This window comes from Thalassophryne amazonica, chromosome 4 (genome assembly GCF_902500255.1).
Source record: "Thalassophryne amazonica chromosome 4, fThaAma1.1, whole genome shotgun sequence".
Classification (NCBI taxonomy): Eukaryota; Metazoa; Chordata; class Actinopteri; order Batrachoidiformes; family Batrachoididae; genus Thalassophryne; species Thalassophryne amazonica.
Window position 1 is genome coordinate 135,003,510 of NC_047106.1, and position 27,732 is coordinate 135,031,241.

The 27,732-nt window shown below is 40.9% G+C and overlaps 1 protein-coding gene across 1 annotated transcript in view; it reads left to right on the forward strand.

Moving 5' to 3' along the window:
- pak1 (p21 protein (Cdc42/Rac)-activated kinase 1) overlaps positions 1-26,559 on the forward strand; it is a 212,990-nt gene extending 186,431 nt beyond the window's left edge. The window contains exons 11-15 of the mRNA XM_034168630.1: positions 10,370-10,487; positions 11,546-11,645; positions 14,826-15,022; positions 24,803-24,940; positions 26,336-26,559. Of these exons, the coding sequence (XP_034024521.1) occupies positions 10,370-10,487; positions 11,546-11,645; positions 14,826-15,022; positions 24,803-24,940; positions 26,336-26,422 (640 nt within the window). The 3' untranslated portion in view covers positions 26,423-26,559. The remainder of the gene's footprint in view (positions 1-10,369; positions 10,488-11,545; positions 11,646-14,825; positions 15,023-24,802; positions 24,941-26,335) is intronic.
- The last annotated feature ends 1,173 nt before the right edge of the window (positions 26,560-27,732 follow it).

Here is a 27,732-nt window from a genome sequence, read left to right on the forward strand (position 1 = left end):
GCGTGAAACACGTTTCAAAAAAGCTGGGACAGTGGTATGTTTACCACTGTGTTACGTCACCTTTCCTTCTAACAACACTCAATAACCGTATTTGTGAAGACTGCAGAGCATGTTATCTTGAAGAAACACACATTTGGTATGTTGAGTCATTCCACTGAAGGGTCATGGTGACAATTTTGTACCACCATCATAGTGGTTGTGGACTGGAGATGCATTTTCCTTTACAGTGGCATTCAATGTGGCCACACTGCTTCCTTCAGTACATCCATAGCAGATTAAATCATAATATGCAGTGGTGGGCACAGATAATCAAAAAATTAACTTCGATAACAGTTCAAGTATCTTATGGTCACGTCTCTGCTCTCCGGAGTTACGATCGTGGCTCTCTTTTTGCCATAAAAGAGTCGATGGAGTCCTTTTTTAGTGACTGGGGGAAGTACAGTCAGACTTTTCCTCCACCGTTTATCTTTCCACCAGACTCACCTGAGTGCTTGCTGCTGTTTCGAGCTCTGGGCAGGAGGAAGAGGTGGATGAAGCGAGGCGTTCAATCCGGCGTCCAAGTGAGGCACAGACGGGTTTTGCGCCTGTGGACCGCCATGCTGGATCACCGGTGTTTACGGGCGATTCCGCTCCTTGAGGCACGCTGTGGTGTCGGTGTGTCCTCGTCGCCGTCTGCCGGGGTCTTCGCGGCCGGTGTTCCGGAGCCGGTGGGATGCTGGAGTTGGGACTGCTGGAGAGTTTCGCCTTCGTGTCTTTCAGTGTCTGCACCTGTCGGCCGGCGTGTGGCTTCCAGACGTGACTGGAGACCAAGACGTGACTGTCTTCGTCCAATCCTGCTGTGCCCGGCCGATGTGAAGACTGTGACATCACCCTCGTCTCGGATGGGTCTGTTGAATGTCCGCTCAATTGCAAACAAATCTTTTTCCCTGAATTAACTTTTTATCAGGCATAACTTGGATTTTTTGTTCCTTACTGAGACATGGCAGAGAGAAGTGGAGTTTATTAATTTAAATTAACTCTGTCCTGATGGATGCTCTGTTTTGGGATGCCCCGCCCCTCTCATCAAGGAGGAGGTCTTGCGGTGGTCTTCAGGAACAGTTTCACTTGCAAAGTGATGAACACTCAAACCTTCCCCACCTTTGAGTCACAGGTGTTTAAAGTTGGTTCTGCTGACTCTTTTTATTGTGTGCTGATTTGTCGCCCTCCTGGACATGCTGCTGTCTTTTTAAAGGACTTTAGTGACTTTTTATCACCAATAATAAAGTTGGAAAACGTTTTAATTATTTGTGATTTTAATATTCATGTTGATGACAGCACTTCTTCCACTGCAACGGAACTTTTAGCATTGACTGAGACTTTTAATTTTGAGCAGCATGTTTCTGGTCCCACACATCAGAAAGGTCACACTCTGGACTTGGTTTTCTCTCTTGGCCTTAATGTTGCCAACCTCTGTATAGAGGATGTTCACATGAGCGACCATTGGTGTGTTTTATTTGATTTTTCTTTCACTCCTGAGCCTGTGCGCATTATCACTGAGAACACTGCAGCTGGTTTCTCAGCCAGGTTTGACTCTAAGCTGTTCATGGAGTGTCATAATGTGGACAGTTTTCTTCACACTTTCAACAGTCATTGTGAATCCATTTTGGATGAGGTCGCACCTTTTAAATCCAACTTGGTGACTAAGAAGACCATAAATCCTTGGCTTAATGACTGTATCTGAGATTTGAAGCGACTATGTCTGAAAATTGAGCGTTTGTGGAAGTCTTCTAAATTTGAGGTCCATAGGTTCCACCTCAGGGAACTTATGTCCTCTTTAAATGAAATTATAAAAAATGTCAGATCTGAATATTTTTGTCAGCTTATCTTAAATAAGAAAAAACCCCAGGTGCTGTTTGACACTATCAGCTCTATTGTGTGTCCTGTTGCTCCATTAACACCTGTATCCTGCAAAGCTGACAGCAATGGTTTTCTTAAGTTTTTTGTCTGCAAAATTCAGGACATCAAAGCTAATCTCCCATTGCACACATACGGTGTCCCTGATGTTGTTGAGCCTCTCCTCGTACATGGTCCTTTTTTAATCCTGTAACACAGGCTGATATATCTCAGCTTTGATAACCAGGATGAAGCCCTCTGTGTGTCCTTCTGATGTTCTACCGTGTAGACTCCTTGTTAATGTTTTTGATGTCATTGGCCCCTAGGTTACCAAGTTGATAAATGTCTCCCTGTCTTCTGGTGTATTCCCCAGCTTTTTTAAACATGCATTTGTGGAACCACTTCTCAAAAAGTCTAATCTTGACCCTTCTGATCTAAAAACGTCCAACCTATCTCCAAACTTCCATTCCTGTCCAAAGTCTTGAAGAAGGTGGTTTATGATCAGCTAATTTCCTTCTTAGTGACTTCCAACATGATTGACACCTATCAGTCTGGTTTCCGCAGGCATCACTCTACGGAAACCACCCTACTCAAAGTATCTAGTGATATTTTGATGTCTGTGTATTGTGGAAAATACACCGTTCTAGTCCTATTAGACCTCTCCTCCGCATTTGACACTGTCCATCATAAGGGCCCTGGCCCCCTTGCTTGCCTCTACTGGTGGTTGGCTCTCACTGCGGTATTGTATCACTTCCTGTTCCGGAGCACAGCGGTGTTTTTCTGTATCTGTTAGCTGTTTAATCTGCGTAGTTAGATTGATCTAGTTATCTAGATTACGATTTGTTTCCCAGTGTAATCTTTACGTGCCTTAACTAAAGCACTCCTTCTGCTGAATCACCTCTAAATTATTTACACATTATTCACTTTGCGTGTTTTTAGGAATCCGCTAGCTTAGCGTAGCTACTAGCTCTTAGCCGATTTAGCATGGCGGCTTCTCCTGTCTCTCCCGCACTTTTCTGCTCTGGGTGTGAAATGTTTATTTATTCCTCGGCCTCCTTTAGCAGTAACGGTACTTGTAATAAGTGTAGCTTATTCGTAGCTTTGGAGGCCAGGCTGGGCGAATTGGAGACTCGGCTCCGCACCGTGGAAAATTCTACAGCTAGCCAGGCCCCTGTAGTCGGTGCGGACCAAGGTAGCTTAGCCGCCGTTAGTTACCCCCTGGCAGATCCCGAGCAGCCGGGAAAGCAGGCCGACTGGGTGACTGTGAGGAGGAAGCGTAGCCCTAAACAGAAGCCCCGTGTACACCGCCAACCCGTTCACATCTCTAACCGTTTTTCCCCACTCGACGACACACCTGCCGAGGATCAAACTCTGGTTATTGGCGACTCTGTTTTGCGAAATGTGAAGTTAGCGACACCAGCAACCATAGTCAATTGTCTTCCGGGGGCCAGAGCAGGCGACATTGAAGGAAATTTGAAACTGCTGGCTAAGGCTAAGCGTAAATTTGGTAAGATTGTAATTCACGTCGGCAGTAATGACACCCGGTTACGCCAATCGGAGGTCACTAAAATTAACATTAAATCGGTGTGTAACTTTGCAAAAACAATGTCGGACTCTGTAGTTTTCTCTGGGCCCCTCCCCAATCGGACCGGGAGTGACATGTTTAGCCGCATGTTCTCCTTGAATTGCTGGCTGTCTGAGTGGTGTCCAAAAAATGAGGTGGGCTTCATAGATAATTGGCAAAGCTTCTGGGGAAAACCTGGTCTTGTTAGGAGAGACGGCATCCATCCCACTTTGGATGGAGCAGCTCTCATTTCTAGAAATCTGGCCAATTTTCTTAAATCCTCCAAACTGTGACTATCCAGGGTTGGGACCAGGAAGCAGAGTTGTAGTCTTACACACCTCTCTGCAGCTTCTCTCCCCCTGCCATCCCCTCATTACCCCATCCCCATAGAGACGGTGCCTGCTCCCAGACTACCAATAACCAGCAAAAATCTATTTAAGCATAAAAATTCAAAAAGAAAAAATAATATAGCACCTTCAACTGCACCACAGACTAAAACAGTTAAATGTGGTCTATTAAACATTAGGTCTCTCTCTTCTAAGTCCCTGTTGGTAAATGATATAATAATTGATCAACATATTGATTTATTCTGCCTTACAGAAACCTGGTTACAGCAGGATGAATATGTTAGTTTAAATGAGTCAACACCCCCGAGTCACACTAACTGTCAGAATGCTCGTAGCACGGGCCGGGGCGGAGGATTAGCAGCAATCTTCCATTCCAGCTTATTAATTAATCAAAAACCCAGACAGAGCTTTAATTCATTTGAAAGCTTGACTTAGTCTTGTCCATCCAAATTGGAAGTCCCAAAAACCAATTTCATTTGTTATTGTCTATCGTCCACCTGGTCGTTACTGTGAGTTTCTCTGTGAATTTTCAGACCTTTTGTCTGACTTAGTGCTTAGCTCAGATAAGATAATTATAGTGGGCGATTTTAACATCCACACAGATGCTGAGAATGACAGCCTCAACACTGCATTTAATCTATTATTAGACTCTATTGGCTTTGCTCAAAAAGTAAATGAGTCCACCCACCACTTTAATCATATCTTAGATCTTGTTCTGACTTATGGTATGGAAATAGAAGACTTAACAGTATTCCCTGAAAACTCCCTTCTGTCTGATCATTTCTTAATAACATTTACATTTACTCTGATGGACTACCCAGCAGTGGGGAATAAGTTTCATTACACTAGAAGTCTTTCAGAAAGCGCTGTAACTAGGTTTAAGGATATGATTCCTTCTTTATGTTCTCTAATGCCATATACCAACACAGTGCAGAGTAGCTACCTAAACTCTGTAAGTGAGATAGAGTATCTCGTCAATAGTTTTACATCCTCATTGAAGACAACTTTGGATGCTGTAGCTCCTCTAAAAAAGAGAGCTTTAAATCAGAAGTGCCTGACTCCGTGGTATAACTCACAAACTCGTAGCTTAAAGCAGATAACCCGTAGGTTGGAGAGGAAATGGCGTCTCACTAATTTAGAAGATCTTCACTTAGCCTGGAAAAAGAGTCTGTTGCTCTATAAAAAAGCCCTCCGTAAAGCTAGGACATCTTTCTACTCATCACTAATTGAAGAAAATAAGAACAACCCCAGGTTTCTTTTCAGCACTGTAGCCAGGCTGACAGAGTCAGAGCTCTATTGAGCTGAGTATTCCATTAACTTTAACTAGTAATGACTTCATGACTTTCTTTGCTAACAAAACTTTAACTATTAGAGAAGAAATTACTCATAATCATCCCAAAGACGTATCATTATCTTTGGCTGCTTTCAGTGATGCCGGTATTTGGTTAGACTCTTTCTCTCCGATTGTTCTGTCTGAGTTATTTTCTGTTGACCATAAAATTTTATTACAGAGATTAGAGCATGCCATAGGTATTAAAGGCACTGCGCTGCGGTGGTTTGAATCATATTTGTCTAATAGATTACAATTTGTTCATGTAAATGGGGAATCTTCTTCACAGACTAAAGTTAATTATGGAGTTCCACAAGGTTCTGTGCTAGGACCAATTTTATTCACTTTATACATGCTTCCCTTAGGCAGTATTATTAGACGGTATTGCTTAAATTTTCATTGTTACGCAGATGATACCCAGCTTTATCTATCCATGAAGCCAGAGGACACACACCAATTAGCTAAACTGCAGGATTGTCTTACAGACATAAAGACATGGATGACCTCTAATTTCCTGCTTTTAAACTCAGATAAAACTGAAGTTATTGTACTTGGCCCCACAAATCTTAGAAACATGGTGTCTAACCAGATCCTTACTCTGGATGGCATTACCCTGACCTCTAGTAATACTGTGAGAAATCTTGGAGTCATTTTTGATCAGGATATGTCATTCAAAGCGCATATTAAACAAATATGTAGGACTGCTTTTTTGCATTTACGTAATGTCTCTAAAATCAGAAAGGTCTTGTCTCAGAGTGATGCTGAAAAACTAATTCATGCATTTATTTCCTCTAGGCTGGACTATTATAATTCATTATTATCAGGTTGTCCTAAAAGTTCCCTAAAAAGCCTTCAGTTAATTCAAAATGCTGCAGCTAGAGTACTGACAGGGACTAGAAGGAGAGAGCATATCTCACCCATATTGGCCTCTCTTCATTGGCTTCCTGTTAATTCTAGAATAGAATTTAAAATTCTTCTTCTTACTTATAAGGTTTTGAATAATCAGGTCCCATCTTATCTTAGGGACCTCGTAGTACCATATCACCCCAATAGAGCGCTTCGCTCTCAGACTGTAGGCTTACTTGTAGTTCCTAGGGTTTGTAAGAGTAGAATGGGAGGCAGAGCCTTCAGCTTTCAGGCTCCTCTCCTGTGGAACCAGCTCCCAATTCAGATCAGGGAGACAGACACCCTCTCTGCTTTTAGTTCTGCTGGAGGTTTCTTCCTGTTAAAAGGGAGTTTTTCCTTCCCACTGTAGCCAAGTGCTTGCTCACAGGGGTCGTTTTGACCGTTGGGGTTTTACATAATTATTGTATGGCCTTGCCTTACAATATAAAGCGCCTTGGGGCTACTGTTTGTTGTGATTTGGCGCTATATAAAAAAATTGATTGAGTGATTGATTGATTGATTTATTTGCTGATGACATCCAAATTTACTGCTCATTTAAAGCTCCTGAGATCCAGAAATTGGACTCTCTACTGAACTGCCTTGAGAAAATAAAACAATGGCTTGGTGCAAATTCAGTGCAATTAAATTCGGATAAAACCGAGGAGGTGGTGGTTGCCCCCGATGATGTCATTCCGGGGATTAAACAGTATTTAGGTCTTTTGAGCTCATCTGCAAAATCTAACCTGAGAAACCTAGGTGTTACCTTTGTTTAAGAAATGTCATTTGAGCATCATTCCAAGCAGCTAACCAAAAACTGTTTCTACCAGTTGAGGAAGATTTCCATACTCAGATCAATTGTTTCAAAAGATGATCTTGAGTTGATTATTCATGCCTTTGTATCTTCTCGTTTGGACTACTGCAACAGTTTGTTTTCCTGTCTGAACAAAAAGGAGCTGTCGCGTCTGCAGCAGGTCCAAAATTCTGCAGCAAGGTTCCTGTCTCACTCAAGCAGAAGGTCTCATATCTCTCCTATTTTAAAGTCTCTTCATTGGCTCCCAGTATCGTTGTTTCCATTTTAAGATTCTAGTGTTGACTTTTAGAGCTTTGCATGGCCAAGCTCCCTCCTACATTAGAGACCTGTTATGTCCCTACGCTCCCGCTCAGAGCCTGAGGTCAGTGGATCAGAACATTCTGAGGGTCCCTCGTACCCACTTTAATACCTGAGGAGATCGCTCTTTCCAGGCCGTTGCACCAAGGCTCTGGAATGATCTCTCTTTGTCTCTTCGTTCGCTGGACTCTGTCGATGTTTTTAAGAGCAAACTTAAAACCCATCTGTTTCTCCAGGCATTCAAACCTTAGTAGTTAGAGGGCTGTTTTATGACCACCGTGTGTGTCTTAGTTATTTTATTGTGATGTACATTGTCTTTTATTCTCAGAATTTTTATCTGTGTGTGTCTTTTGTGAAGCACCTTGTGACTTTCCTTGTCTGTGAAAGGTGCTGTATACAGTGAGGAAAATAAGTATTTGAACACCCTGGGATTTTGCAAGTTCTCCCACTTAGAAATCATGGAGGGGTCTGAAATTTTCATCTTAGGTGCATGTCCACTGTGAGAGACATAATATAATAAAAAAAAAATCCGGAAATCACAGTGTATGATTTTTTTAAATAATTTATTTGTATGTTACTGCTGCAAATAAGTATTTGAACACCTACCAACCATAAAGAATTCTGGCTCACACAGACCTGTTAATTTTTCTTAAAGAAGCCCTCTTATTCTGCACTCTTTACCTGTATTAATTGCACCTGTTTGAACTTCTTACTTGTATAAAAGGCACCTGTTCACCCTCTCAATCAATCACACTCCAACCCATCCACCATAACTAAGACCAAAGAGCTGTCTAAGGACACTAGGGACAAAAATATAGACCTGCACAAGGCTGGGATGGACTACAGGACAACAGGCAAGCACCTTGATAGAAGACAACAACTGTTGTCAACAACTGTTGCTGTTTATTAGAAAGTGGAAGAAACACAAGATGACTGTCATTCTCCCTCGGTCTGGGATTCCATGCAAGATCTCACTTTGTGGGGTAAGGATGATCCTGAGAAAGCTCAGAACTACACAGGAGGACCTGGTCAATGACCTGAAGAGAGCTGGGACCACAGTCACAAATATTACATTAGTAACACATGATGCTGTCATGTTTTAAAATCCTGCAGGGCAGCAAGGTCCCCCTGCTCAAGCCAGCACATGTCCAGGCCCGTTTGACGTTCACCAGTGACCATCTGGATGATTCAGAGGAGGCATGGGAGAAGGTCATGTGGTCAGATGAGACCAGAATAGAGCTTTTTGGAATCAACTCCACTTACCATGTTTAGAGGATGATAACAACCCCAAGTAAACCATCCCAACCATGAAGCATGGGGGTGGAAACATCATACTCTGGGGGTGCTCTTCTGCAAAGGGGGCAGGACGACTGCACCGTATTGAAGGGAGGATGGATGGGGTCATGTATTGTTCAGTAAGAGCATTGAAGGTGGGTCATGGCTGGGTCTTCCAGCATGACAATGACCCAAACACACAGCCAGGGCAACTAAGGAGGGGCTCCGTAAGAAGCATTTCAAGGTCCTGGAGTGGCCTGGCCAGTCTCCAGACCTGACCTCAATAGAAAATCTTTGGAGGGAGCTGAAACTCCAAACCTGAAAGATTTGGAGAAGATCTGTATGAATGAGTGGACCAGAATCCCTGCTGCAGTGTGTGCAAACCGGGTTAAAAACTACCGGAAACGTTTGACCTCTGTAATTGCAAACAAAGGCTACTGTACCAAATATTAACATTGATTTTCGCAGGTGTTCAAATACTTATTTGCAGCAGTAACATACAAATAAATTATTAATAAAATCATACATTGTGATTTCTGGATTTATTTTTTTAGATTGTCTCTCACAGTGGACATGCACCTTTGATGAAATTTCAGATCCCTCCATGATTTCTAAGTGGGAGAACTTGCAAAATCGCAGGGTGTTCAAATACTTATTTTCCTCACTGTAAATAAACACTACTTACTTACTTACTTACTTACTTACTACTGAAAAGTTATCTTTGATAAAGTTAAACGATAAACCACGCAAAAATGTATCAGAAGTTACAGATAACCGATAAATTCCAGTATTGTCTGTGGTACATTTGCAACTACTAACCCGCCTATCCGTCATTTGAAATGGACAGACACAAAGTGGAAAAGTGTGCTGTGGTCTGATGAGTCCACATTTCAAATTGTTTTTGGAAATCATGGACGTCGTGTCCTCCAGACAAAAGAGGAAAAAGACCATCCAGATTGTTAGCAGCGCAAAGTTCAAAAGCCAGCATCTGTGATTGTATGGGGGTGTGTTAGTAACCATGGCATGGGCAACTTACACATCTGTGATGGTATGGGGGTGTGTTAGTAACCATGGCATGGGCAATTTACACATTTGTGATGGCACCTTCAATGCTGAAAGGTACATCCAGGTTTTGGAGCAACACATGCTGCCATCCAAGCAGCTTTTTCAGGGACGTCCCTGCTTATTTCATCAAGACAATGCCAAGCCACATTCTGCATGTGTTACAACAGCGTGGCTTCGTAGTAAAAGAGTGCAGGTACTAGACTGGCCTGCCTGTAGTCCAGACCTGTCACCCATTGAAATGTGTAGCACATTATGAAGCGCAAAATACGACAATGGAGACCCCGGACTGTTGAACAGCTGAAGTCTTACATGAAGCAAGAATGGGAAAGAATTCCACCTAGAAAGCTTCAACAATTAGTGTCCTCAGTTCCCAAATGCTTATTGAGTGTTGTTAGAAGGAAAGGTGATGTAACACAGTGGTAAACATACCACTGTCCCAGCTTTTTTGAAACGTGTTGCAGACATCCATTTCAAAATGAGCAAATATTTGCACAAAAACAATAAAGTTTATCAGTTTGAACATTAAATATCTTGTCTTTGTGTTGTATTCAATTGAATATAGGTTGAAGAGGATTTGCAAATCATTGTATTCTGTTTTTATTTACATTTTACACAACGTCCCAACTTCATTGGAAGTGGGGTTGTACACCAAAGATAAATTACCACACATTACACAGTTGATGCCTTTTTACCTGTTGCGTATGCGTTTGGAGTATTACATTCATGTTGTGATGTGTCGAGTGTGCAAGGTATATATCAACCCTCGATGAAGAAAATCCGTTTACGGTGTTTTTATATATATATATATATATATATATATATATATATATGCAAATGCTGCTCCAGCACCTCCCACACCCAGATATGTTCTGCCAGTCCAGGACTGACATGTAAATTCTTGTTTTCATCTGTGGTTGCTATAGTTACCTGGTGGGTGATGAGCTGTGGGTTGTGATGGAGTACCTGGCCGGAGGATCTCTGACCGACGTTGTCACAGAAACGTGTATGGATGAAGCCCAGATTGCTGCTGTGTGCAGAGAGGCAAGAGACAGTTTCACCGTTAATTAACATGCAATGATTAATTAACCCTTTAATTTTTTGGGCGGGGGGGGTTGGGGTCACTTGTGTTTGATGGACCCAGAGTTCTCAGTCTCTGTTCACTCTAAGTTCTGCATGGCTTCATAAATTGATAAAGGCCAAACTTTGATGTCTTTGTTCCTGCACAGTATCTGTTCACAGGAACAGGAAATTAAACATGTAATGTTATGCATCATTCCCTTTAGTGAGAAGTCAAATGTAAACGAGTAACATGGCTGGCAGAATATTCTCACAGTTTGTATTAAACATTTGTTCAGTGGAAGCAGTTTTCTGGAACTATTTACACTTACAGATTAGATCTGGATCACACAAATATGAAAGATCATTGCAAAGTTTATGGTGGGAATAATTACAAGCTGTTAATTAACTAAACAAAGATAAACTGTTTTATTATAAATTTGTTAACATACAAAATTCTAAACAGAAAAAAATGGCACCATTTCATTTTAATCAAAGTTTCTTCTCCAGAACACTTCATAGTGATGGGGTGGCATGTCATTTTCTTTACGGCACTCTAATCGTGTTTTGAAGAGAATGTTCTCAGCAAAGCTGTTAGACTACTGCATTGACGTCTCCTCCCTTCAGTACTTTTCCAAATGAAGTGTAACTTTTAAATTTCTCACATATTTGGGCTCATTTAATGTTGCTTCTTACATTCTTGTTGTAGAACACATTAACACATCTGTAGTGAGTTTTTTCTTTGCTGCATCCTGATTTAGAACAAATGTTCTCGTTGTGAAGGTTTGACAGTGCTGTATGCATATATGCTGCAGGGAAAATAAACTCACAAGTCTCCAACACACTGCTGTGAGAATACAGTATCAATAAATGAACTACCAGGAGAAGCAAGCCTGTTATAAAATACTGCTGCATAACACGGAATAACATTTTGCTGATGTAAATGCAAAGTAATAATCCCAAAAAGTTTTTCCTGTCTTCATCTCACCCCTCCTTCTTCATCTGTTTGACCCATTGTATCCTTTCTCTCTCCTGCTCTGTAGTGTCTCCAAGCCCTGGAGTTCCTTCACTCCAATCAAGTCATCCATCGAGACATCAAGAGCGACAACATACTTCTGGGCATGGATGGTTCCGTCAAACTCAGTCAGTCACACTCAGTGGATTCATGTTGTTTTTTTGAATGCACAATGTTGTAGTTGATTTGTAGACCAGAATAAGGAGCTTTGATTGTAATCTTAAGGACAGAGTGATCACAGAGCTAATACCTCAGCTAATAACACAGAGCTATTATCTCCAAAAATATGAATATTGCAAAAAAGTTCAATATTTTTTGTCGGGTATTTCACAAAGTAAAAATTTTGTGTAGTCTAGAGTCAATACAAATAAACAATTATTTTAAGCATTTTGTAATTTTAATGTTGATAATTACAGTTTACAGCAAAAAAGTGTATCTCTAAGTATTAGAATATTTCATTTAAATTTTGAATCTATATTATAATTGCCAAGTGGCTATTATATGGCTTCAATCACATAGAAACTGGGGAGAGCTGATATTTGCTGTTTGGTATGCTTATGTCTTGTGGGTCAAGGATGAACACTGCGAAAACTGTAAGTAGATAGGACTAATATTTTTGGAAAAATTAGTGATATTGGCTAATAACAGTGAACAATGGACGTTGTGCTGCAATACACCAGGGGAGTTCAGGTTTGGGGTTTTTAAATGTTATTGTGGTTCATGCTTGTTTAACAGTTTTGTTTGTGTTTTTATTGGTGTTTTGGAGTTCAATTAGTTTAGTCAATTTAGTTAAGTGGCATATTGCCGTTACCATGAGTGAGAAGTGTAGTGTGTTTGATGTTTCCGCCAATGTCTCAGTTTGTGGTTGTGTAAAAACAAAAGCACCTGCTTGCGACAGAATGCAGAAAAGGCAAAAAGCTCTCTGTGTGTACAACTTCGATCACGGACAAATTGGGGAGTGTTGACATTAGCTGTTTGGTAAGCTTGTGTATTTTCGGTCAGTGATTAATGGTGCCAAAACAGAATGTTGATAGGACTAATATTTTTGAAGAAACTACAGATATTAGCTAACAACAGTGAACAATGGACATTGATAATTACATTCTGGACTCACACGCCATTCCAGCAGGGAGCGGTAAATCATCTACATATTAAAAGCATGTGTGTGTCATTTTATTTAGTAAATTCAATGTAAGTACATAATATAATTGTAAATATGTTAAAAATACATGGATAACACAAGAAAGTGAAACCACTTATTTCCGTTGTAGTCCATTTAAAAATCAAGTGACAAAATAGAAGTCAAAATAAAATAAAATAGTGATATTAATTTTAATAATAGTGTGTATATGATACATTCCAACTCATTATAGAAACATTGCACGATTTATTTACAGTTTAGGGTTGAGTTCTTCTAAAAACTTTTGAGGTCTAAGGTTTTCAAAACATTCTGGACTCACATGCCATTCCAACTCATTATAGAAACTTTGCATAATTTATTACCACCCTTGAAAACTGTCAGATACCTATTGTGTAAACACTTTGTATAAACACAATATTCTATAAACCCGATCTAGAGCCTGTGGAGCCTCACAGGCAACATGCTATTAACTATTTATTACCTAGAAATCATATAAATCTGCCAGTCTGGTTCAGTACACACAACCACAATCATGAGAAAGACTGCTGACTTGACATTTGTGCAGAAGTCTCTCGCCAGCACCCTCCACAAGGAGCATAAGCCACAGAAGGTCATTGCTGAAAGGGCTGGCTATTGACGGAGTGCTGGATCAAAGCATATTTATGGAAAGTTGACTGGAAAAGTGTTGTAGGAAAAGACGCACAAGCAGCAGGGATGGTTGAGAAGATTGTTAAAGTTGATTCAAGTACTTGGAGCTTCACAAGAAGTAGAATGAGCCAGTGCATCAAGAGCCACTACGCACAGACATGTTCAATAAATGGGATTCAAGTACTGCATTCCTTGTGTCAAGCCTCTCCTGAACCAGCATTAATGTCAAAAGTGTCTTGCCTGGTCGAAGACCAGAATGAACTGGACTGTTGCTCAGTGGTTCATAATCTCCTTTTCAAATGAAAGTCAATTCTGCATTTCATTTGGAAATCAAGGTCCCAGAGTCTGGTGGACGGGTGGAGAGACCCAGAATCAGAGCTGCTTCAAGTCCAAAGGGAAGTTTTCACAGTCAGTGATGGTTCGGGATGACATGTCACCTGCTGGTGTTGTTCCACTGTGTTTTATCAAGTCCCAAGTCAACACAGCAGTCTACCGGGTGATTTTAGAGCCCTTCATGCTTCCCTCTGCTGACAAGCTTAATGGAGATCCTGATTTCCTTTTACAGTCCCAAAACTGTTTTGCTGATCATGGTATTACTATATTTGATTGATCCCATTGACGATATGGATTTTCTTTGGGGTATTATCAAGAAGATGAGAGACAATACAGATGAGCTGAAGGTCACTGTCAAAGCAACCTGGGTTTCCATAATTCCTCAGCAGTGCCACAGGCTGATTGTCTGCATGCCACGCCACACTGATGTAGTAATTTGTGCAAATGGAGACCCAACCTAGTGTTGAGTGGATAAATGGCAGTTGACATTTCTGTATTATGAATTTATTTTTCCAATCATCAAATGGCAATTTAGCATCAGGTTCATGGACCTGAAGACATATGGTAGACCTCCAGTTACTCATTTGTGGCTGCAAGTTTAAAAATGGGGTGTGTGTGTTTGGGGGGGGGGGGGGGGGGGTCGTTGTAAACGAACCAAATGACCAAATAAGTCATTGAGAAGAACTCTGGATAAAATCTGGACAAATCTTGATTATTATTATTATTATTATTGCAATATCTGCTGGACAGGTACAGTAACACTCAGGTCTGCTGCATCAGTTGTCCATATGAATGTTAGATATAACTGCAGTGTTTTTACTTGGTTTGCAAAAATAATATTTTCTTTGTATAAGTTGGAACTTCTGAGGTCACAGTTTCCATTGATTGCAACATTAACTTCAAAATTACACTTGTGCTTTCTCCACGTAGTGCACTCAAAATATTGAGTGAAGTAGTATTTTCCATGGAATCCCCCCAAAATAAGTACTTTTCTAGCAATAAAATTAGCTGTCACTAGGTTAAAAAAATGCATGTACTTTATATTATCTAGAATTCAACAAAGTAATTTTTGTCAGTTCTGTGAAAAATTGCCCAGGACTCTGCCTTTAAATTTGAATCCTTCTTTAAGGGCTGCTTGCTTGATGTCTCAGATAACAGGTGTCCTCTGCTCTTTTCCTCCACTCAGCTGATTTTGGCTTCTGCGCCCAGATTACTCCAGAACAAAGTAAACGCAGCACCATGGTCGGGACTCCGTACTGGATGGCTCCAGAGGTTGTGACCCGCAAAGCCTACGGCCCCAAAGTTGACATCTGGTCCTTGGGCATCATGGCCATAGAGATGGTGGAGGGGGAGCCTCCGTATCTGAATGAAAATCCACTTCGGGTGAGCTTGTATGGGGTTGGGGTAGTGTAGTGCCGCCTTGACGTCTTTTCCCCTTCTTCTTGAAAGTCCCTTATTGTTAAGGGAAGAGGCTTTAGGGCCTGGTTTACTTAGATAATGAGTACTAAATTTTGTGGACTTTCCAAACTTTTGTATGTTGTGTTGGAGAATATTTTTTGGGTAATTTTCTAAAAGTATTTGAGCACATGACAGCGGTAACATGATGTAGAAAGTAGTATGAAAATGAGGATTGCACTTGTGTTAACAACGATAAGTACAAAATGAAATTCAGTCAGGCACTTGCAGCTATGACGCGCCTTGTGCTCTGTCACCCAACTGAGTGTTCATGTGGTGTCAGTTAAATCACTTATTTCAGACATTTAATTATTGTCTCATCAAAGGTTTTTAAGCAAACTGGTGAATAATTATGCTGCATTCTACCAGAAGAGGTGCAGAGAACTGCACACAGAACTGATCTCTGTGCGCTTTATGCACAGGCAGTGGATCACATCAGCTGTGATCATCCCACACCGACTCATGAGACAGAGGGGTGTGTGTGTGTGTGTGTGTGTGTGTGTGTGTGTGTGTGTGTGTGTGTGTGTGTGTGTGTGTGTGTGTGTGTGTGTGTGTGTGTGTGTGTGTGTGTGTGTGTGGTGGAAAAAAGCGTTCCAGTTAATTGGAATGTGATTGCTGGTGTCTTTTTGTTCTCTGCACCACAAAACCTTAATGCAGTTCACATTAAAGAAACACTTTTATTTTTACCAGTTTTCATGAAATTTATTGCAGCCTTCATCTGAAAGGGACTTTAAATACAGCAGTGATCAGCAGTCCCACTAAAATGTGCACAGCACAGAACTATGGTCCTCCTGTTACTCATGGAGACATTTATTCTTAACAAAAAAAACGAGCACAACGCAAACCTCTTTAAACTCTAAATATGCCTGATGTTTGCAGTGAATGATATTTTATTCTGTCTATGAGGAGGCAGCGGCATTTCATCTACTGGAATAGCAGCCTGTCATGTGCAATATACAGACACAATCAGAACCTCCTAAATTTCCTTTTGATTTTCATCAGTCTCATTGTGACTGCGAACGGCACCTATTTTTATGTTCAAAACCCGTGTAATGTGCACTTGGAGGGACGCACCCCACACTGCATGTTCATGAATGCAAACGTGTTAAATTGACAATGCACTGTTTGGGAAAGACGTGATCCTCTTTGTGCACCGTTAGTAAGTCAGCATGCACTTTTTTGTGGGTGCTATAGTGTTTGTGCACGGTTTTACACATGCAAACCTTTCATAACTCAGACCTCAAATCTTCTCAAACTTAAAAGTCACTTTTGGAGGATTCACAAGCAAGTCCTTTCTATCCCTGTTTGTTGTGATTCATTGAGTACATTTTACATACAGCTAAGATGATAAAAAAGAAAAAACCTTGACAACCTGCTTTTTACCAAATGGAAAAACAAAAAGATGGACACAGAAAATGACCACACTTATTTCAGTTATGTTCCATGAAACAGGTCAATGGAGGTGTAATATTTGTCCTCAGTACTGATCTCTCCATCCTTCACCAAGCAGTTCATCACTGAACACAATCTGAGTCTTTTCTGAGTGTTTTCGGATCCGGACATGCATAGAATATCTAGTATCTCCACCGCGCTGTTCAAGTATGTTTCTGGAGCACAGAGAGTAACGCACCCCTGTGTTCCCACATGTTCATGCCACAAGTTGTGCAACCGAGAATTAAATGGACGATGCTGGAAAGAAATGACATATGCCCGCCCAAAGAATATGTGATTCAGAACTGCAGATCCTGGAGGTGAACATACAGGACCTTTGCACAAATACTGATGAACTGAACTTGTGCAGTTCATCTGGAGTATGAGGTTAAATGGGACTTTATATGAGGACAACATTCATTAGGTTTTATTGTTGTTTGAGGAAAAAATTTGGTTTATTCATAACAGTCCTTGGATTTAAAAACCAAAAGACCAAGATAATACTTTGTTTAAAAATGTTTTAGAACGTTTATAGGGGTCATTCCTGTATGACATCACTATAAATCAAGGTCTCTGATGTATATGTATAAGGTTACACTTCACTATTTTCTACACAAGATGGCGCTATAGCTATAGAAATAATCAGAATGGAATCAAAAGTTTGCATTGTGAAGAAGAATCGAGACACTTTGTGCTATAAAATTGTGCAAGGAAGCTAAATTTGCAGCAGTGGTAATTTTTATGAACATGATCAATTTTATTTGTGTCATGGCAGCCCCTTAGTGGCAAGGAAGATTGTCTTTTGATCAGTTCCCAGAAGGACATCTACGTACATCCAGAGTCAATCTAGAGACGCTTGTGCGTAGGTTTGTTTCACGTGGGAATGTCCTTACAAGTTGACAAACACACAGAGACCATCAGCCAGGGCCCCGAAAATACGGAAAGCGTTACTGAAAAAGTCTCAAAGGCTACCATTTCTGAAAGTCTGGAATCTCAGCTTTTCAGTGATATATGATAGTCATCTGAGAAGAGTAGCTGTTACAAGTTATCGCACCTCATGTAAACTAAGGTTAAGAAAATTATGCGTACGAACCAAAAGAAAATTAAAAAAAAATTCAAAGGATTCAAAAGAATTTTATTGTCATATGCACAAAGGAACATGTTCCCTGCACAATGAAATGTGATTACTGCATTTAACCCATCCTAATTGCCAGTTAGGAGCAGAAGTCGCCTTTAGGCGCACGGGGACCAGCTCCAGATGTATGTCCTGCCTTAGGTCAACAACAGGGCTGAGCAAACCAAGACCGGCCTCATAACAACAAACGACACACAAAACAACACACATAAGCCGTCCCGGGAACGTGAACACATATAAAAAGCACACACAAGGTAAGACTTGGGAAAGAAAAACCTTCATTGCTGCTGCATTGAATCATGCAGCAGCAATGCAGGAAAAAAACCCATCAGCACAATGAACAATGATCACACATAACAGGACGAGAGACGACAACCACGATTTGTAAGAGTCCAGTTATCAGACAGAACACCCGGAGGCCACCTTTAGGCGCCATCAATGGCCTTGCTCGTCCATTCTGGAGGGAGGAAGGGCCCAGCCCTGAACAGTCCACTGTCCACAGTCAACGTCAGAGCTGGAGAAGCTGAGGGCGGGGGAGACCGGGGGGGTGAGGCATGAGCGTTGTTCTTCTCCAGGAGGTTTTTATCACAGCGGCCTTGAAGTGCAGCTGTGTTTTGGGAAGCCGAATGAAAATCCAGATTAGCAGACGCCTGAAAGATTCCACAGTCTGAGACAAGTGGCTTCCAATACATCTGAATTAGGAGAGGAGATGTGGTCATTACTGAAGATCAATGCAGTTTTCCAGTGCAGCGATCCTACCAGAGATGGTTTCAAACGCGCGGTTAACACCCGCAGACTGAGCTGACACTGCCCTTCCAATCGAATCAATCATGTGGGGCAGCCTGGACGGGCCAATTATTGCCGCTTCCACTTTGTTAATTTTCCGGTAAACCAGCGCTATGCCCGCTCCACACAGCAGGAACCTGGTCACCACCATGCCAAATATATACACATCTTCGGCATCCTCCACAGACAGTGTGTAAAGGCACATGAACTGCCATTTCCTCCAACTGTCCATCACATAACCCATCACATGTGTCCCGGCAGGACAGGTCGGGTCCTCCGCTCCCGAATGTCTTGTAGAAAAAATAGTGTCAGTTGCGTTCAGAGACCACTTTAACAGATCCATTTTTGCTGTTTCCAGAAGAGCAAAGCTGACAGCCTCACAGACAACACGCCACAGAAGCAGGAAAGTTAAGGAGGGAGGGAGAAGAGAAAAATGCGACCGTCTCGGCCGAGAGCAAGGAGGCAAAAAAAAAAAAAGCAGAACATCGAGATATCTGAAAGTCAAAAAATGGTATAACAACAAATGAGACATGGATTCCTGTGGTTTAGGTGTGAAACATCCAATTATAACAATAACTTTGCAGTGCAAGGTTAAGGTCACGTGATAAGGTATATAAATCAAATCAATTTTATTTATATAGCGCCAAATCACAACAAACAGTTGCCCCAAGGCGCTTTATATTGTAAGGCAAAAGCCATACAATAATTACAGAAAAACCCCAACGGTCAAAACGACCCCCTGTGAGCAAGCACTTGGCGACAGTGGGAAGGAAAAACTCCCTTTTAACAGGAAGAAACCTCCAGCAGAACCAGGCTCAGGGAGGGGCAGTCTTCTGCTGGGACTGGTTGGGGCTGAGGGAGAGAACCAGGAAAAAGACATGCTGTGGAAGAGAGCAGAGATCAATCACTAATGATTAAATGCAGAGTGGTGCATACAGAGCAAAAAGAGAAAGAAACACTCAGTGCATCATGGGAACCCCCCATCAGTCTAAGTCTATAGCAGCATAACTAAGGGATGGTTCAGGGTCACCTGATCCAGCCCTAACTATAAGCTTCAGCAAAAAGGAAAGTTTTAAGCCTAATCTGTCTCCCTGATCTGTATTGCGAGCTGGTTCCACAGGAGAGGAGTCTGAAAGCTGAAGGCTCTGCCTCCCATTCTACTCTTACAAACCCTAGGAACTACAAGTAAGCCTACAGTCTGAGAGCGAATATATATATATATATATATATATATATATATATATATACCTTATTATGTGTCTGTTCATGTATCATGCCCCGGTCTAGTGGTTAAGGGTTAAGGGCTTGAGACCAGAAGATACTCAGTTCAAATCTAAGCCTGACTGGAAAATCAGGGCCATTGGGCAAGGTCTTTAATCCCCTATTGCTCCCGGTATGTAGTGAGCACCTTGTATGGCAGCACCCTCACATTGGGGTGAATGTGAGGCATTATTGTATTATTGTAAAGCGCTTTGAATGTGTGATGCAGCTGGAAAAGCGCTATATAAATGCAGTCCATTTACCATTTACTAGTATGGGGCAGAATTTTGTTGTAACGTGATAAATTTCACACACACACACACATATATATATATAATATATATATATATATACACACACACACAAGAATGGCCTATGACAGTCTTGGATAACATATGGGCAAATCAGCAGACATTCTACAACCCCTGGCAAAAATTATGGAATCACCGGCCTCGGAGGATGTTCATTCAGTTGTTTAATTTTGTAGAAAAAAAAGCAAATCACAGACATGACACAAAACTAAAGTCATTTCAAATGGCAACTTTCTGGCTTTAAGAAACACTATAAGAAATCAGGAAAAACAGTTGTGGCAGTCAGCAACGGTTACTTTTTTAGACCAAGCAGAGGGAAAAAAATATGGACTCATTCAATTCTGAGGAAAAAATTATGGAATCATGAAAAACAAAAGAACGCTCCAACACATCACTAGTATTTTGTTGCACCACCTCTAGCTTTTATAACAGCTTGCAGTCTCTGAGGCATGGACTTAATGAGTGACAAACAGTACTCTTCATCAATCTGGCTCCAACTTTCTCTGATTGCTGTTGCCAGATCAGCGTTGCAGGTTGGAGCCTTGTCATGGACCATTTTCTTCAACTTCCACCAAAGATTTTCAATTGGATTAAGATCCAGACTATTTGCAGACCATGACATTGACCCTATGTGTCTTTTTGCAAGGAATGTTTTCACAGTTTTTGCTCTATGACAAGATGCATTATCATCTTGAAAAATGATTTCATCATCCCCAAACATCCTTTCAATTGATGGGATAAGAAAAGTGTCCAAAATATCAACGTAAACTTGTGTATTTATTGATGATGTAATGACAGCCATCTCCCCAGTGCCTTTACCTGACATGCAGCCCCATATCATCAATGACTGTGGAAATGTACATGTTCTCTTCAGGCAGTCATCTTTATAAATCTCATTGGAACGGCACCAAACAAAAGTTCCAGCATCATCACCTTGCCCAATGCAGATTCGAGATTCATCACTGAATATGACTTTCATCCAGTCATCCACAGTCCACAATTGCTTTTCCTTAGCCCATTGTAACCTTGTTTTTTTCTGTTTAGGTGTTAATGATGGCTTTCGTTTAGCTTTTCTGTATGTAAATCCCATTTCCTTTAGGTGGTTTCTTACAGTTCGGTCACAGACGTTGGCTCCAGTTTCCTCCCATTCGTTCCTCATTTGTTTTGTTGTGCATTTTCGATTTTTGAGACATATTGCTTTAAGTTTTCTGTCTTGACGCTTTGATGTCTTCCTTGGTCTACCAGTATGTTTGCCTTTAACAACCTTCCCATGTTGTTTGTATTTGGTCCAGAGTTTAGACACAACTGACTGTGAACAACCAACATCTTTTGCAACATTGCGTGATGATTTACCCTCTTAAGAGTTTGATAATGCTCTCCTTTGTTTCAATTGACATCTCTCGTGTTGGAGCCATGATTCATGTCAGTCTACTTGGTGCAACAGCTCTCCAAGGTGTGATCACTCCTTTTTAGATGCAGACTAACGAGCAGATCTGATTTGATGCAGGTGTTAGTTTTGGGGATGAAAATTTACAGGGTGATTCCATAATTTATTCCTCAGAATTGAGTGAGTCCATATTTTTTTCCCTCTGCTTGGTCTAAAAAAGTAACCGTTACTGACTGCCACAATTGTTTTTCCTGATTTCTTATAGTGTTTCTTAAAGCCAGAAAGTTGCCATTTGAAATGACTTTAGTTTTGTGTCATGTCTGTGATCTGCTTTTTTCCTACAAAATTAAACAACTGAATGAACATCCTCCGAAGCCGGTGATTCCATAATTATTGCCAGGGGTTGTAAATAGTGATAATACCACAATTAGATAACCAACCGTAAACTTAAGCCAGTCTTGGATAATATATGAACTAACAAGCATATCAAGGAGTGATATCACATTCAGAAAATTTTAGGAGTCTCTTGGATAATGTATGAGAACATCAATAAGCATATTAAGGAGTGCTCATACCACACACAGAAAACCTTAAACCTAAGACAGTCGTGGACAAAGTATGAACTCATTAACAAACATGTCAAAGACTGAAAATACCTCAATCCAATAACATAAACCTTTTTAACAAAAATCAGACTAGATTTCCTAAAGCCATGATAACCTTAGATATCATTGCATCCTGATTCCACTATCGACAGAATGGCATTTAGAGAGTTTGAGAAATGTGGCAATGTATCTTCCTATTGATAATAGTTTGGACAGAACATTCAGTGGGACTTACTACTTATTAAACACGCAAAAAAACATCAACACTGAAATCTAGTTTTCCTTACTGGAATGTGTGACAGGCTGACAGCTAACAGTTAACATAAATCATCAAGATATCAAGCAAATAATTACACAGTCATCTTTGACATAGATTAGTCTTTATATTCATTCAAGGCCACAACACTAATCAAAGTCCTTGTCGTCATCCTCATCAGAGGAATAGAATTGTTCCTGATCAGCAAAGTCAGACAAAATCCACTATATGTATAAAATAGACAAAATCCGTGATACATATAAAAAGGGAGAAAGCCGTTATATGTATGTAACAGATAAGTTACAGCCAGGAGGTGCTGAACGATCTACAGGGAATCCCCAGCACCAGTTAGGGTTACGTATAACCTTAATTAAACACCTGACCTTGAATAGGTGCCTGCCTTATTTAATGACCGTGTCAAAACTTTGTCTGAAAAAATAAATGCCTGTCTTAAATAAGCACCGGACATTATATTCATTAAAAAGATTACATTTGGTCAGTCACTCTTTTTTCTGATGCAGAGTTGTACCCTAAAATCCTAATGCCTGATTTATGCTTCTGCAGCTCAGTAACTCCATGGACATACAATGTCATTGATGTGCGTGTAACCCTTTTAAAAATTGTCCATCGTATTTTTATGCAGTTTACCACAGGAACAGTGGCTTTTTGTGGATTAATTTGACCCTCAACAAGCTCCAATTTTTTATACAATCATCAACCTCCAAACCAACGGTATGTGTATTTCCCTCCATGATTTGGTCATTTGAGCGTCTTTTTCTGACTCCATATTGTTTGTCATATTTGTAGACTTTTCTGCCTCTGAAAAAAACCTTTAAAATATGAAGGGAGAGGAAGGAGTGAAAACGTAAAAGTGACAAATCACAGCCTTTGCGGTTTCTATCATTTATCAGGTGCACGTCAGGCTACGGGGATGGTTTGCAGCCAAGCAGAGGGTTTTGATCTAAAGCGCCTGTCTTTGGTTTGTCACACCCAGGAATATGTGTGAAACCTAACACTGTATTACAGTGAAGGCAGCAAGCAGCATTTTGTTAATAATCACTGGACTTGAATACAGGCCTGCCTCGTTTAGGTCCCGTCTCTGAGCATGGTTTGAAAAAAATAAAAATGCTCAGTCTTTTAATCACGGAGATGCAGTACCCACTTTCCACGGTGAGTGTCAGTGCTGCACTTCATTTCATACCTCTGTTACTGGGCACGTCCAAACCTCTCTGTCCAGTACATGTGAGGAGTTTATAATGGAAATGCACTGCAATTGGATGGGAGGTTTTGTCCAATGTGAGCAAAAATCCATTATACATCATCTGTTATATACAGAGTTTATTACATGGAAAACCATACAAGACATTGAGACTTTTGCTTTCGTCCGGTGAGTGCGAATGTCTGGTTTATACGATGACGTTTTAGGTGAGTTTTACTGTATTGCCACATTTTTGAGTGATTTTGATAAAATGGCACAAATTAAAGACTGGATACTGCATATTCATTCATCATTCATTCATTCTTTTTACACTAATTTAGATTTTTTGAACTGCTCATGTTCACTTTTCATATCCATCACTTATGTTGACTTTTATACCACAAATAACTAATGCAGAAGGATTTATGACCATTTTGAAATAGACAGCACAGTCACACTAGTCAAACAGAAACAGACAGGCGGTCTGATAAATCAGCTCTTGCTCCATGCTGTGCACATCTGAACCAGATGTTCACATCACAGCCAAACTGAAACTTTCTCTCCATGTAAAAACAAACAAAAAACATGATTTCACTCACAAACTCAGCTGTCCCCCATCTTTATTCTAAACCAGTGTTTCTCAAACTTTTTCAGATGAAGGACCACATAACCAATAAAAAAAAAGTCGCGGAACACCTAACTCCCCAAATGTCCAAAAATAATATTTACACAAGTTGAGTTAATAATGAAATATTGAATGAAATATTACATATAGTATGTGACTATCTTTTAGATTTTGGAGTTTTAAACAGTTTGAAAAACACTTTTCAGTTTTAATATAATATTAATTTAAAATGTGATATTTTACCAATATAGTCACAGACCATAAGGGGTCACTCACGGCACACCAGTGACCCACAAACTTCTGTTTAAGAAAGGCTGTTATAAATCCATGAACATTGGTGGTAAAGCCCTGACTAAAGTTCTGACAAACAAACCTAAATGAGGCCACCTGCTGTTGCTGTCATTCTCTCATTGGACTTGATTCTGCCAAAGGTGTCACTCCGAGTGCACGACACAAACCAAACGGGGGAAAACAGACATTGGCAGGCAGCAGTGGCATTCTAGAGGACTTCAGAACCATTGTGAACAGCAAGATGTGTGACAGTGTGTTTCTGCCTTCACTGAAGAGAAGGCAGAAACACAGGATGGAAAGAATTTTGCTGAAGTAAAATTCTTTTCGTCCTGCAGCGCTCACACTGAAATAAATGTGAAAAATGAGGTATACACCCAGTTTACAGAGTGCCATCTCATCTCCCTGTGCATTGCTGCTGTCTAGGCGCTGTATCTCATAGCAACAAATGGTACGCCAGAGCTCCAGAATCCAGAGAAATTGTCGACGATATTTCGAGACTTCCTGAACCAGTGTCTGGAGATGGATGTGGAGAAGAGGGGGTCAGCTAAAGATCTACTGCAGGTAATGTGTGTGTGTGTGTGTGTGTGTGTGTGTGTGTGTGTGTGTGTGTGTGTGTGTGTGTGTGTGTGTGTGTGTGTGTGTGTGTGTGTGTGTGTGTGTGTGTGTGTGTGTGCACGCGCAGACTATATAAACATTTTGGAACAATTGAAATACTCATCATCATGACAGCCTCCTGGAAAATGTCCTGGAAAACAATGTCATAAAGGGTGGGAACGCTGAGGCGGGAGTGAATCCTGTTGAGAAAGATCCTGGCAGGTACCTTGCCTGGCAAAGAGAGCAGTGTCATAAACCTGTAGCTATTGGATTTCAGACTATTATCTTACAATTCAGAGAGGAGCAACACGTCCTTTCATGCCATCTGTGGGGTGTTGGTGGTTTGCGGGTTACTTGCTGACCTGCACTTGCTGTCACTGCAGGTGGACGAGGTGCAGGTTTATAAAAATGCAGTGCTTTAGTTCCACTGTCATGAGAGGCACTGAGACCATAGATGGTGTCACCTGCTCACAGATTCCTCAAACAAATGGCTCCTCATCGATTCTCAGTACCATCACAGCCAGGAATTTGCACCAAGTCGACCAGTAAGACTCGTCTGAATATAGAGCAGGGTGCTTGCAGAGGAGAAATGCCTCCTTCTGTGAACAATAGTGACTCCAGTACAGTCCCTGGCAACTTTCAGGGTTTTGCCGCACTTCCACTTGACATTGAAGCATTTGTTTCTTTGTTTGTAGGTCCTACACAGGGATTGGATACCAACTCCTGTGACACAGTCGTGAAGTCTGGCCAGGTTTAGTGTTGGATAGTGAGCAGGTGGCGCTCTGCCGAACTTCATCTCAATCTGTGATTCAGAGTTTGTGCCCAATTTGTACAGCTGCAGAGAAATAACAATGCTCAAGGTCCAATCAAAATAATTGTTAGTGCTCAAAGCTTTTATTTCTTTAGCTTTTACATGAGGCCATCAAATATGGCCATCGCGTATTGTGAATGTTTTGCGCCTGTCCTTCTGTCTGTGCTCAGCATAACTCCAGTCCTATTACTGCAAGAGTCTTCAAATTCACAGGGAACATTCTTGGGACACAGACCTTGGACAAGTTCAAAGATGGCTAACCTTGATCTGTTTTAAGAGGCATTTTAAGACATTAAAATGTCACATTCTGTTTCAGTCTGTTCTGTTTTATTTTTGAGTAGCGGGGGTGACAGCCAATCAGAGTAGAGCTGCACCGTGATGTCAGTGGCTGGTCTCTTCAAAACCGCTTTGCTTTGTGTGTTTATATATATGTTTCTCATATATTATTATATTTTATTATGCTGACTGATTTGTCAATGTCTTCTTTTCTCTCCTGCCTTTTTTTACTTCCCTCACTTGTTCCCTTTCCTACTTCCTCCCCCGTCTCTCAGCATCAGTTTTTGAAGATGGCGAAGCCTCTCTCCAGTCTCACTCCTCTCATTCTGGCTGCTAAAGAGGCCACCAAGAACAGCCGCTAGCCTGCCTTGCACTCATACATATTTTTAAGTCTATCACACTGTCCCTCTTTTTTTGGGGGGGTGGGGCACTGACAACTAGAGTCCCTTTATTGAAGAGAGTGGTGTCAATTCCGAACATGGCGCCATTTTGGTTCCAACTGCGCTGAAGTACTGAATGAACCTTTTATGTTTTCAACATTTTTTTAAATCATTTAACCACATACAGAAACACATCCAGGTACAGGTGCTATAAATATAAAAATAGTTAAGCTAGCAGATTTACATAAATTTACAATTTATGATGATTTATTTAATTAATATGAAGCCTGATTTTTCTGCAGATCTGTAACTCCATGTCATGCAATGACGTGCGTGACAGTTTTAAAGTTCTCCGTCTCTGGATTATGAAATATTATGGACTAATTTGACCCTCAACAAGCTTTTGTTTCTACAATTATCACCTCCAAATCAAAGGTAAGCTGTACAATTTCCTCTTTTCAGACTCCGTGTTGTAAAGTTGCGGACTTTTCTGATCCATTTATAATCAGCACTTACACCAAGTCTGAACATGGTGTGAAAATTAAACGGTCGTTTTTTTAATCACAGAAATGACTGTGGTCCCATTTTCCTCAAATCGGCGAGTGTCAGAGCTGAACTTTAATTTGTACCTCTGTTATTGTGCACGTCCAGACTGCTCAGGGGTTTTAATGGAAATACGTTGTGATCAGACGCGACATTTTATCCAATGTGAGCGAAAAATCTGTTGTACAAATTCTGTTATGTATGGTGTTTATTACAAGGAAAACAATACAAAAACTTTGGTACTTCTTTGTCCGGTGACTGCAAATTTCTGGTTTATACAATGACGGTTTAGGTGAGTTTTACTGTACATGGGACTGAACAATAAATTTACCTCTCAAAGCTTTGACGATGAAGTCACTTCCATCCCACACGGCTGACTTTATTTTCCCAAATTTTTCTTCTGTTCGGAGCTGAAGGGAAACTGGACATCTTGAAGCCCTTGTTGTGTCTATTTATGCCTCCAAATGCACAACAACCCGCCATTTTCAGCAAATAAATCAATAAAATACCTGGATTTACATGCAAACAGATTAACAGCGAACACTGTTTTGGCCCAAAGATGGCTCCATGAGTCACGTGACCGTTTTTTGTCTGACTCGTCATGTCGTTACTCTCTCAATCAAGGGACTCTAATGACGGCTCCTTTGAACACACTGTCTCGCTTTTTCACTTCTCAAACTTACACCATCTGCTCCTTCCTGCTGTGACCTTTAACCCTGAACTTCTCCGGCCTGATGCCCTTTGCCCCG